The 13,350-nt window shown below is 42.4% G+C and overlaps 1 protein-coding gene across 1 annotated transcript; it reads left to right on the top strand.

Moving 5' to 3' along the window:
- The first annotated feature begins 7,120 nt into the window (after positions 1 to 7,120).
- LOC124654024 (death-inducer obliterator 1-like) lies at positions 7,121 to 12,765 on the top strand. Its single transcript, XM_047193064.1, has 2 exons — positions 7,121 to 7,946; positions 12,375 to 12,765. The coding sequence occupies exon 1, from the start codon at positions 7,233 to 7,235 to the stop codon at positions 7,941 to 7,943; it is 711 nt and encodes a 236-aa protein (XP_047049020.1). The 5' UTR covers positions 7,121 to 7,232; the 3' UTR covers positions 7,944 to 7,946; positions 12,375 to 12,765.
- Positions 12,766 to 13,350: the final 585 nt, after the last annotated feature.

Below are 13,350 nucleotides of genomic sequence, written 5' to 3' on the forward strand. Positions count from 1 at the left end.
GAAAAATAGCAGACATGCATCTTTGAAAAGTAGCAGGAGCATTACACAAACCAAAAGGCATACGCCTATAAGCATAAGTTCCATAGGGACAAGTGAAAGTGGTTTTCTCTTGATCTTTAGCTTTAACAGCAATTCGTGAAAACCCGTAATAACCATCAAGAAAGCAAAAATGAGTATTTTTAGACAATCTTTCTAGCATTTGATCAATGAATGGTAAAGGGTAATGATCTTTCTTAGTAACTTTATTAACTTTTCGAAAATCAATGCACATTCTATACCCTACCACTACTCTTTGAGGTATGAGCTCATCATTATCATTAGGCACAACAGTCATTCCTCCTTTCTTAGGAACACAATGAACAGGACTAACCCATCTACTATCAGCAATAGGATATATAATACCAGCTTCAAGAAGTCGTAATACCTCATTTCTTACCACATCCTTCATCTTGGGAATTAGACGACGCTGAGGTTCAACAACAGGCTTCGCATCCTCTTCCATATTAATGGCGTGTTGGCAAATAGAGGGAGAAATCCCCTTCAAGTCATCAAGAGTATAGCCAATAGCACCTCGGTGTTTCTTCAATATTTGCAATAATCTTTCTTCTTCGAACTCTGTAAGTTTAGAACTAATAATAACAGGATATATTTTCTTATCATCAATGTGAGCATATTTGAGATTATCAGGCAAAGGCTTTAAATCAAAAACAGGATCTTCCTTGGGTGGCGGTGTTGTACCCAAATCTTCCACCGGTAAATCATGCTTGAGAATAGGTTGACGAAGAAATATCTCCTCAATCTCATCTCTTTCTTTCCTGAAAACTTCACTCTCGCTATTCTCCAAATGTTGCTGCAAAGGATTATTAGGAACAAGAACAATAGATGCACACTGCTCCATTTTAAAATCAGTACTAGGCAAGTCAGCTTTATAAGGAGTTTTGGTAAATTTAGAAAAGTTAAACTCATAAGGTTCACCAGCAAATTTAGTCAAAATTTTCTCTTTCTTACAATCTATAATAGCTCCACAAGTATTTAGAAAAGGTCTACCAAAAATGATAGGACAATAATCACTAGCAGCAGAACCAAGTACCAAAAAGTCAGCAGGATATTTAATCTTACCACATAGAACTTCCACATCTCGAACAATACCAATTGGAGAAATAGTTTCTCTATTAGCCAGCTGAATAACCACATCAATATCTTCAAGTTCACAAGAACCAATTTCATGCATAATCTCCGTGTAAAGCTCATAAGGAATAGCACTAACGCTTGCACCAATATCGCATAAACCATAGTAGCAATGATCACCAATTCTAACAGATAGCATAGGAACACTAACTTGTTTGGATTTATTAGGATGTGAAACAATATTAGAAGCATCTTCACAGAAAATAATATGACCATCCTCCACATTTTCAGTCACAAGATCCTTAACTATTGCAACAGCAGGTTCAACTTTTATTTGTTCTTCGGGTTCTATAGGTTTCTTTTCACTTTTATGAACCGCACTTTTTATAACGAGTACTCCTTCATTTTAGCGGGGAAAGGAGTTTTTTCAATATAAGCTTCGGGAATAACATGATCAGCAGTTTCAACTACAACACATTTATTAATAGATGAATCAATTTTATCTTTATACGGTTCATGATACTTATCAAAATTCTTCTTAGGCAATTCATAATGAGAGGCAAAAGCTTTATAAAGATTTGCAGCAACTTGAGAATCAAGACCATATATAGCACTCATATTACGAAATTTATCGAGTATCCATAAAAGCTTCAATGCATTTATAATCATAAATTATACCCGATTCTCTATCCTTGTCGTTCTCCCATCCTTCGGTATTTTCTTGGATCCGATCAAGAAGGTCCCTTTTAAACTCTTCTTTGTTGCGTGTAAATGATCCGAGAACAAGAAGTATCCAAGCAAGGTCTTGTCTTGAAAAGAAAGTCTTGCATAGAAATTATCAATAATAACATTACCAGGAAGCTCATGAATGGGGCATTTGAGCATTAAAGACTTCAATCTCCCCCAAGCTTGGGCAATACTTTCTCCATCATGAGGCCAGAAATTATATATGCGATTCCGATCTTTGTGAATCTCACTCGGAGGATAGAACTTAGAATAAAACCGGGGCACAATATCATCCCATTCAAGAGAATCCCCATTATCCAGTAATTTATACCAATGCGCCGCTTTACCAGACAACGATAAAGAGAATAGTTTCTTCCTTACTTCATTCATAGCAATACCTGCACATTTGAATAACCCGCATAAACAGTAAATGATCACCAGGATGGACAGTTCCATCCCCTTCATAGCGGTTATCCATAACACGTTCAATAATTTTCATAGGTATTTTATATGGTATTACTTCCTCACCTGGCGCCTCATCGACTACCGTTGCAGTAGTAGTAGATTTCCCAAATAGAAATTTAAGAGAAGATCTCTCCATAATGACTTATAGCAGCAGGCAGAAATAAAATCAGCACAAACAGTAAAGGTTTTCCTTACCAATTCCACTTACCAATAGCGCTTCACTCCCCGGCAACGGCGCCAGAAAATAGTCTTGATGACCCACAAGTATAGGGGGTGTATCGTAGTATCTTCGATAAGTAAGAATGTCGATCCCAACGAGGAGCAGAAGGTGTTGACAAGTAGTTTCGATGAAGGATTCACTGTAAATGCTCACAAACAAGTGTTCAAGGAGTTTTGATGTAACAGATGAATAAAGTACGAGTAAGTAAAGTGCGAGAGAAATAATTGCAGCGAGTGGCCTAATCCTTTTTAGCACAAAGAACAAGCCGGTTTGTTTACTTATAATGACCAAACGTTCTTGAGGACACACGGGAATTTAGTCTAGTGCTTTCGCTTCATGTAGCTAAATAATCTTCATTGTTTTGATAAGTGTTGTGTGGGTGAACCTATGCTAATGCACCGCCCTTCCTAGGACTAATGCATACTTGTGATTATACCCCTTGCAAGCATCCGCAACTACAAGAAAGTAATTAAGATAAATCTAACCACAGACCTTAAACTCGAGATCCCGCGATCCCTCCCGCATCGATATACCAACGGGGGTTTAGGTTTCGTCACTCCGGCAACCCCGCAATTAGCAAACGAGTACAAGATGTATTCCCCTAGGCCCATAAATGGTGAAGTATCATGTAGTCGACGTTCACATGACACCACTAGAAAAATGACACCACAACTTAAATATCATAACATTGAATATTACTCAACCATAATTCACTACTAACATTTAGACTTCACCCATGTCCTCAAGAACTAAACGAACTACTCACGAGACATCATATGGAACATGATCAGAGGTGATATGATGATGAATAACAATCTGAACATAAACCTTGGTTCAATGGTTTCACTCAATAGCATCAATAACAAGTAGAAATCAATACCGAGAGAGTTTCCCCTATCAAACAATCAAGATCAAACCCAAAGTGCTACAGCGGTGACGATGTCCAGCGGTGGAGACGGCGGTGATGATGATGAAGATGATGGTGATGGTGATGGAGATGATGTCCAGCTCGATGGTGGTGACGATGGCGTCGATTTCCCCCTCCGGGAGGGAATTTCCCCGGCGGATTCCTGCCCGCCGGAGAGCTCTTTTCTCTCTGGTGTTCTCCGCCCCGCAGAGGCGGCTGTAACCCTTCGTGAGGATTCCTCTCTGGCTTAGGTCTTCGGGACGGAGAGTTTCGCGAAGAAAAGGAGGCGAAAGGGGCTGTGTGGGCCCCACACCACATGGTGGCGCGGCCAGGCCATGGGCCGCGCCGCCCTATGGTGTGGGCCCACCTTGGGTCCAGCTGGCTCTCCCTTCTGGCTTCCTTCGTCATCTGGAGAAATAGGATTTTTGGTAAAATTTCCTTCCAGAGCTGATCTTCCGAAATATTGCATCCTGACGGTGCTTTTTACAGCAGAATCCTGGCTCCGGTGCGCAATCTCCAAATAATCATGAAACATGCAAAATAGATGAAATAACATAAGTATTGTGTCCCAATATGAAATTTATCAATGAATAACAGCAAATTATGATATAAAATAGTGATGCAAAATGGACGTATCACAGCGGTCTCAACGTTTCCAAGGCGGCACGGGATCAAAAGAAAAAAGAAGTAGCCAGAAATCAGGGGGTCAAAAAAATCCAAGAAAAGAAAGAATTTTCGTTCATAGAGGATGACATGCGAGACCCATGATCGTGCATCGTAAACGGCTCGATCGAAGAGCGTTGAACGAGATGGCGCGAATGAGAAAAAAAACAATGCTAGAGAGGCTGCCATCTGGGCCCTACATCCCTGGGCGGTGCGGATTCGCGTTGACTCGGCCGGCGAACCCGAGAACTCGTGATGCACCATGTCCCGGGCCACCATACACGACGTTTTGGATGTTTTCGTCGTGCTAGGTGGCCTCAAAAAATGAGAGAAAAAAGTTTTGACATGCACCACGGAGAGACCAAAAATCGTCGGCCATGGTGCAGCAGCAACCACGGCGCGACTTCAACTTCGTCGGCTATGGAAACTTTTCTTGTAGTGCAAAATAACCACTTCAGCAAAAAAAAGGCTTTGGAAAAGTAGACCTTGCCATGATGAACATGATCTCAATATTGTTTGCTAGCGTCCATTCAATTTGCAGATATGTCCAAATTCTTCTACTGAAATTGCAGTTAAAAAATAGATGAACCCAATCTTCGGTGGTATGGAAAAGGTAGATCACACAGGTATATTCATTGGTAACATTACGATGCCTCCTCCTCAACATATCTCTAGTGTTCAACATGTCACTCACCAATAGCCATGCAAACACTTTAATTCTCAATAGAACCCTGCATTTCCAAATCCATGAATATATCTTGTTTGTGGTGTCATGAACATAGCAGTGTTTATAATACAGTTTTGCAGTATAGACTCCATCCTTCCAAATTGTTTGCCAGACATCATGCCTTGAGGGATCCAAATTAATAGAGGCGAATAGAGTTTGCATTTTGACATATTCCTCATAGGCCTGCTGAGACAGAGGTCTATAAAAAAGATTTTCTCTATCTTCAGAAAGATGAACCTCCTTGACTGACAGCAAAGTGTTAAGAGCAAAAGAGTGCAGCCTTGGGAACTCCTTTGCAGGTGTAATGCCAAACCATGTGTCATTATAGAACATGATAGTTTCACCACTACCAGGAGTTGCGGTGCATGTAGAACTGTACTTATCAACCAATTTCATGATATCCCTCCACCAAAAAGAACCACAAAGGTTGGTAGCTTGTGGGACTCCATCATGGTAGTAATTCCAGATTAAATTCGCCAAAGGAATGTCTTATTTATTAAAGAATTTGTGCAGATGCTTGATGAGGAATGCTTCATTTTGTTTCTGAAAGTCCATAATATCCAATCCTCCTTTCTCTCTTTAGGCTTGCAAATCATATCCCAGGCAGCAAGAGTTTTTCCTTTTGAATCATTATTCCTATCACTCCATAAGCAATGTCTAATAGTTCCATTCATCAGTGTAATATTTCCATGAGGAATATCCAGGGAGCAAAGGAAGGAAATAGGCATTAAGCTCAAATAAGATCTAATAAGCTGCAATCTGCCACCATATGCTACTAAGGTTGAGGTAGCCACAAGTCTTCTTTCCATTCTGTCCACCAAGGGGAGCAGCTCTTGTATCCTTGGCCTAGTAGTACTCATAGGGAGACCCAAATAAGTAAAGTGCATTATCCCAACACTACAACCAATTCCCGAGCCAAACTGCTACTTCCTCATCAGTGATATTTATGGGCAGCATACAAGACTTATGAAAATTAACATATAACCCAGTAGATTTATCTGCACGCATAATAAGAAGTGTATCATCTTCATACTGTAGAATTGGATAAACCTAATCTCCAGTAATAATTGGCAAGTTTAATAGATCATTATGCATGAGATCATTGACCACATACTGTAGAACATCATCACCCAACACATATAGCAGAGGTGATAGTGGGTCACCTTTCCTGATACCTCATTTACATTTAAACTGCTTGCCAGGTATTTCATTTAATAAAAGAATAGAGGAGTCAGAGCCAAGAAAATCCTTTACCCATCTGATCCACTCCTCGTTAAAGCCCTTATGCCTTAGACTTTGCAATAATGCCTCATGTTCTATAGTATCGAAGGCCTTTTCAAAATCCAGTTTAAGAATTATACATGGAGCCCCAACATCTTTACATTGATAGATGTACTCAAAAGCCCGAGCCATATTGGTTTTTATGAATACACTGCATAATTATTTCCTGAAGCCGATCAGCAACCATTTTTGTAAAAAACTTGAGACAACAGATGGTGAGTAGGCCTGAAGTCATTAATCTTTTCAGGGATTTGACACTTTAGGATCAAGATAATATAGGAAGTATTGATTGATTCCAGATTCACTTTATTCTGGTAGAACTCATCAGCCAGTTTATAAAAGCTTTCCCTTAACTATTGCCCAACATTTCTTTAGAAAAAGACCATTGAAACCATCTGACCCAGGTGCTTTGTACATCTTTGCAATCACATTGTCCATTTCTTCCTTTGTGAAAGGCTTAGTGAGGGACTCAAGCCCATCAACTTTTTTTGATCAAAGTAGAGAGGTCTAAAGTCTATACACATATCAATCTCCCTAGAAGTGTCCATTCTATTTTTATAACAGTTCAAAGCCATAGCCTCCATTTCATCATAATCAGTGACAATTCTGCCATCATCAGTAGTATAATTTACACTTGGTGAAATCCTGGTGTTCACATTTTCTTGGTAAATTATTTTAGTTAAAACTTTCATGTCATTCCAGTTGGAGAAATGTGCTTGTGGACTAGGCAACTTCATCAATCTCAAGATTTACCGGTCCAGACTCTAGGAAATGGGTGAGTTAAGTAAATGTTAGTTGTGATATTGTGTTTCTACAAAAAAATAATGTGTAACTACCTCCCATCCGGTTCAGACTCCGTAGCTTATTTTTCCCCAAAACGCATGGAATAGTTTCATCTCGAACGAATCGGGAATAATAGTAAGTCACGAGACAAGCGGCCCCAGTTGTCAGCGCTTCATCCCCATGGCCATGGGCAACGGGTCCACGAACCTCTGACTGTAGCTATTCCAGGCGTGCAGCAGTCGTACGAGATCTCCCAAATTTCTCAGCTCCAGCGGAAAATCCAACTCCCACTCCCCTCGCCTCCTGTCGGAATCCCGCATCCAGAGCTCGCCATGGCGCAAGGCACCGCGCCCGCCGCGGCCGGCGGAGGCGGCGGAGGTGTTTACTCCGCCCCGGCGGCGGTCGCGACGACCCCTCCAGGCACCCCTCGCGGGGCGGCGCCGCCTCCGCCGCCCCCTTCCGCGGGGCACTACGCGGTCGAGCTCTACTTCGATCCCGCGCTGGAGAACCAGGTGCTCAAGGCGTGGAACGCGCTGGCGCGGCGGCAGCTCAGCAGCCGCCTCATCGACACCGCGTCGCGCCCGCACCTCCCGCTGCTGCACCTCCCCGCCGCCGCGCTCCCCGACCCGCTCCGCCTCGCGCCCGCGCTCCGAGCGCTCGCCTCCCGCATCGATCCGCTCCCGCTCGCGCTCTCCTCGCTCGCGTCGCCCCCGTCGTCCCTCGACGCGGGGGTCCTCTTCCTCTCGCCCACGCCCTCGGCCGCGCTGCTCGGCCTCCACGCGCAGCTCTGCGAGCTGCTGCGCAAGGACGCCGGCCTCGAGGTGCCCGACGGGTTCCGGCCCGACAACTGGGTGCCGCGGTGCGCCGTCGCCGTCGATGTGCCCCGCGGCCGCATGGCCGAGGCCTTTTGCGTGCTCCGCGAGCTCAAGCTGCTCCCCGTCTCCGGGTACGGGATGGACATCGCACTTGTCGAGGTCGCGCCGACCGTCAGGGAGGTTGTGTCCTACCCGCTCGGCGGCAGCGGCGGCCCTGGAGCCGACTAAAAGGTGAGCTTATGTTCTTCTCTATCCTTACCTTGATTAGTTGTGGATCTCGATGTGAGATTGTGCACTAGAGTAGCTGAGTAGGGCAGATAATCTAGCAGCGCGCTTCCACTGTCCTAAATAATTCAATTCAATGAAAGGTAAGCAGTAAGGTTTGTCAAAGTGGGTTGATCAAACTCTATAGGCATTGGTCACATTTGGAAATGTCAAGTGCTTAAGTTGAAGCCGTCGAGCTACAATCCAAACATTTGTTTCCTCATATCATATATCAAACCACAATTCTTTCCTTTTTACTTCGATTAAATTGGTTGTCTAATTTAGTGAAAAAATACCTACGAAAAATTTAGAGTGAATTCCACATTTTACCCCGTAGTTATGCATTTGTGACACTAATTACCCCTTGAGTGGAAATTTATCTAGAATACCCCTTGTTAGAAGCTTTGGACCATCATTTTTTTCATGCGTGTCCATTAGGCAAGGTGTGACGTGACGACCGGGGGTCCAAAAATATCAGTACGACGACAAAGAATGGAACATATGGACAAGAGAAGTTTGGAAATGATCGCCAACGATGCCATCCGATCTTTACACATTTTGTTACAAATCATTGACGCAACATGCCGGTCCTATCTAACATAAACACACAAAATGCTAAACTGGGGTAAAACCATGTTAAAAGCCTCCAAAATCGGATATTTCAATATAAGTTCCACTAAATGGGGTAATACGTGTCACAAATTCACAAATACAGGGTAAAAAGTAGAATTCACTAAAAAAATTACATTGTGGTGGACTTAAATTTGGCTCCTTCCCCAAGGAAAAGGTGATCCTACATTTAAAGAAAATCCTGACTCAACATTATGACACCCGGACCATTTTCGGTATATCTGTTAACTCAACTGAACTCTTGTTGGAATGGAATGAAGTGATGACTTAATAATGAACCAATTTGCTAAGTAATTAGTTAGTTCCCTCAAAATAAATCGAGCATTCTTTTGGTAGCAAAATAGCACTCTTAATTACTATTTTTGCATACCACCCCTCAGAAAGCAGGGCCAGGTTCCATTATGAAAAGGATAACGAAACAGAACAGAAAGTACCAGCATCTGAGTTTAACAGAACGAAAAGAAAATCTACATCACTGCCTACTGCTAGTGTTCTTCGAGATCAGCAACAAAAGACAAAGTACCCAACAACAAACATCAGACAAACTTTTACACAAGGATTACGTGTCAACATGTCGCAACTTGTCGCTCGGGTACCGACAAGCTGACAAGTCGTGACAAGTCTCGACAAGGGATCGACAAGTCGATATGTATTGACCTGTAACTACTAAAAAATACATGTCGCAACTTGTCGCTCTGGTACCGACAAGCTGACAAGTCGTGACAAATCTCGACAAGGGATAGACAAGTAGATATGTATTGACCTGTAACTACTAAAAAATACACAGTAACTATTCTACTTACTGTACTAAATTTTGAGAGCATAGGGAGTGGAGAGGAACCTGATACTGTGACAAATGTGTCCAGCGGGCAGGCCCTCTACTTACAGCAGCTTGGTGAGAGGAGGCGACGGTAGCGCCGGCGGCGGCAAGAGGGGATCGTCCAGGTGAGGGGCGGCAGCTGGGTGGGAGTCTGGGAGGGCACGATCTGTTTAGATAGGGTTTCACGGGACGGGATGGCTTTTTATTTCCCAGCCCACAACTTGTCGCTCGACCTCTCGACAGAGATAAGTCGTGATTAGTCGTTGACTTGTCAACTTGTCGATCGACAAGTTTAACTTGTCGTGTCGCTCCAGCTTAGCGACAGTCAGGTTGCGACTTGTCGAATGACACTTAATCCTTGCTTTTATAGCAGCGGCTCTCCAGGCTACATGGGCCGAAAAGAAGCAAGCACCAAAAGTTATTAACAGATACCACTTAAAGCTTCCTATTTTCAAAAACTTCAACCATAGACATCATCTTGATCATGATCAGTAACTTGATCAGGAGCTCCTAGAAGAGCTGTAGAGATTGAAGGGCCAGCTTCAGCTTCTCCCATTGCCAGCATCTGCATAGCGTCTGCTCCAGTCCTCGAAAGATTCCTGCTCATGCCCTGCGTGAAGACCAGCCTAATATTTGATTCTTTTTTTTTAAAGGGGGAAGCCCTGGCCTCTGCATCGACTGATGCATATAGCCTTTTATTAGTTTATTAAAGTTTGTCACAAACGTTACATCTCAAGGATCACATAAGTTAGATATCAACCATCTAAAGAAATATGAAAAACTCATGAGGCGCCTATGCATCAACATGATATGTCAAACCGCCAGCCGCACTAGTTGTATAAATCCAGTGCAACTGTTTCCAAACGGTTGCAACTAGAATCCATGTCATGCCTGTGCTCTACCGACTGGAGAAATGACCAAATACGGATCCAATGCATAGCCCAATATTTGATAGACACAAGAGTATCAAATTAGCTCAACAAGTGATTTTATCAGTTTATCTTCGAAGCAAGCCCTGCTGCGCAGTTTGCAGATGGCCCAACATATTGATGTGAATCCTGTGATCGGAACATTTCTGCTGGCTGGTAGATATTTAGGAATCTATAAATAATACTGAGAGAAGGAACCAGCTCTATTATTTGCTCCTATTGCTCTCCACACCAAACCTCAAACATACTTAAGTCTTAGCACTATAATTATCATGTTATTCTCTCAAAGAACATAGCTGCGGGCTGTGCTCCCTTTTCCTTCTCTTTGCGATTCCAGTGACAACAGCAGTTTATTCAGAGATAGTGGGTTGACTGGCTGGTCTTGGAGGTGTAGTCTGGACTCTGGGGTAAACGGTACCACTTACCAGAAGTCCAGAACCCTACCTTTTCTTAAATGCAAGACCAAGATGCATTACTAAAATTCGAAACCAATCTTGACTTGCTTCAGTGCCCCTATTATATATTGGCTGCAACCACTTGCATCTAACGCAAGTCTGTCTAGCCCCATCTGATGTGCGAAGTCAATGTGGCTGCTTCAGAGCTAAAACATCCAATCATGCCGCTCAGCTGACAAAAACGGCAGTAATGGACCCAGTAAAGATATGACTCCAACTTTTTTGTGTGGAAGCAACTATATGAAAGAAGCAGTTTACTTGTGCCACATCGAAGTGGTTATACATTGAGAGTGGGAAAAAGGTTTCTCTAGTAAAAGGCGATTTAGATGATCTTGGTATTTAGTTACGGAGTATTTCTTTTCTGTAAAAATTTCAAACCCACTACTACCTCTGCCCAGAAATAGATGCCAAAAGTTTGTCTAAATTTGAATGTATCTAGACATGATTTAGTGTATAGATACATTCAAATTTAAATAAATCTTTGGCATCTATTTATGGACGGAGGGAGTAGAATATTTTGATTTTTCATGTAAATCTTCTTTGAATCAGTAGGATACGTAGAGAAAAGGATATCTTTGGTTTATTTATTTTTAACTCAGTAGGTTAATTCTTGCTATAGATGGCACATTAGAGTCTGTTTTATGAACCAAAAGTTGTGACCTGGAAGCTGGAAACCTAGATTCAGTCATTGCTTTTGGCCATCTCAATCTAGGAATGTTTGATTTATTGGCTAAAACTATTAGCATGTTTCCAACAATACTTGGAGCATTAGCAATTTGGCATATGACTTGCGTGTGCAGGTGCTGAGTAACCAAGTAACTAGCATGGTCACTTATATCCTTTCTTGTGTTACAATTTTGAATAAAATTTGGGTCCTGAGCACCTAGCCTGGACAGGTTTCAGAAATCAGTTTATCAGGCGGTTATGTATTTAATGTTGTTCATAATTACTATTGTTTAAAGCTAGATATCAGTGACATCTTAACACGTTGATCAGAGAATGCTACTTGGATTTTTTTTGTAAAAAATGCGGACTGAGTGCTTTGGTACACCCCCTACGGCCCTAACCCACCAACTTTTTTGTTATAGATCTTAAAGTCAATCAGAGAAAGGATAGCACCGTACTTTCGTTGGTTAGTATACCAGTTCATATCAGATGCGTAATTAGGGCCTACACAACTAGGACTTGTCCAAATCTAAACTCAGTACTTTGTACTCCCTTCGTAGCAGATTCTGATGTATCTATGCACAAAATGTGTCTAGATACATCCAAATCAGCGGCAACTAATATGAAACTGATGGAGTATATCAGTGGGCTTTCATCCCTGAAAAAAAAGCTCTTAAGAATGGTGGCAACAACCGCCTCTACGTACCGTCGTACCGCCGATGACCAACTTCCGCTGTATAGATTGCCTCTATACATACATTCACAACTAGCATTGCCATAAGCTCCAATCATCTCAACACATGCAATTAGTTGATAGAGCAAAGAAAGGCTAATGTATATTCAGTAGTTGCACATGTATTTCTTGGTAGCGAATCTAATTCATGAATATTTGCAGGCGTTGTTCTAATTTGTACAATGTGAAGAACATCTTGGATGGAAAAAAAAAGCATATTTAACAAGGGTATCATCATAGGATAATATTCGCAGTTCCTTGTCCATCACGCGGTTCGTGAGAAAACAAGTCGAAAGAATGGTAGATGATCATACTGTATCATGTTTGATTATTTTTTAATCTTTTGGGTTGATAATATTTGGCGCCTCAGCTGTAGAGACTTCACAAACTGAAACTGTTGCACGTCTTCAAGTTCATTGTAATGAATTGTCTATTATTCCGAGGCTTGAGTTGAAACCAAATTTGTCTTTTTTTTCGATGTGCAAATTTTCTAACATTGTACATTATTGGGTAAGTTTTTGAAATGTAGTTGATGGCTTGATCTTCATCGCAATTTTGGGGCGTACTCTAATGCTAATGCTGGTTTATCGTTGGTATAAATTACCATATTCTGTACACGGATGGCCCAATTGCGGTTGTGCCCTATTTGCAAGCAAACAACGGAAACGGTGTGTCTCCTCTTTGTTGAGTGCCGGTACACTGTCTATGGAACTATATATACGGACGTGGTTGGGAATCCTAAAAGCATCTCCAGCCATATCCCGGGAAGACTCTTAGGATCCCTTTTTTTCATCCGAACGGACGAAAACGGCTTAGTCATATCCTAGCTTCTCGTTTTCGTTTGGATTTAGGCCTAAATCCGTTCAGACTCCCCAGACAATCCTCGATTTCCTGGGGTGCTGTTGGGGGCTTCGGATGGAGCCAGTTTCGCGCTCTGGCCTGCGTGTCAGTGAAGATTAGCCGAAAACTTCCGGTCCCCACACACCACCTTCTCTCTCCTCTCCCACCGTTTCTCTCTCCCGACACAACCAATCGACCACGACAAGGGATCGCTGCCCCGACCACAAGGGTGTCAAGGTGGGATGTAATATCCTAGGATTTGGGGTTACAAAAATAGAGGAAACAGATGTGTGCATTG

The sequence above is a fragment of the Lolium rigidum genome, chromosome 5 (assembly GCF_022539505.1).
Source record: "Lolium rigidum isolate FL_2022 chromosome 5, APGP_CSIRO_Lrig_0.1, whole genome shotgun sequence".
Classification (NCBI taxonomy): Eukaryota; Viridiplantae; Streptophyta; class Magnoliopsida; order Poales; family Poaceae; genus Lolium; species Lolium rigidum.

What these genes read in the sequence shown, in the direction of transcription:
- LOC124654024 (XM_047193064.1), top strand. Translation starts at nt 7,233, where the DNA reads ATGGCGCAAGGCACCGCGCCCGCCGCGGCCGGCGGAGGCGGCGGAGGT.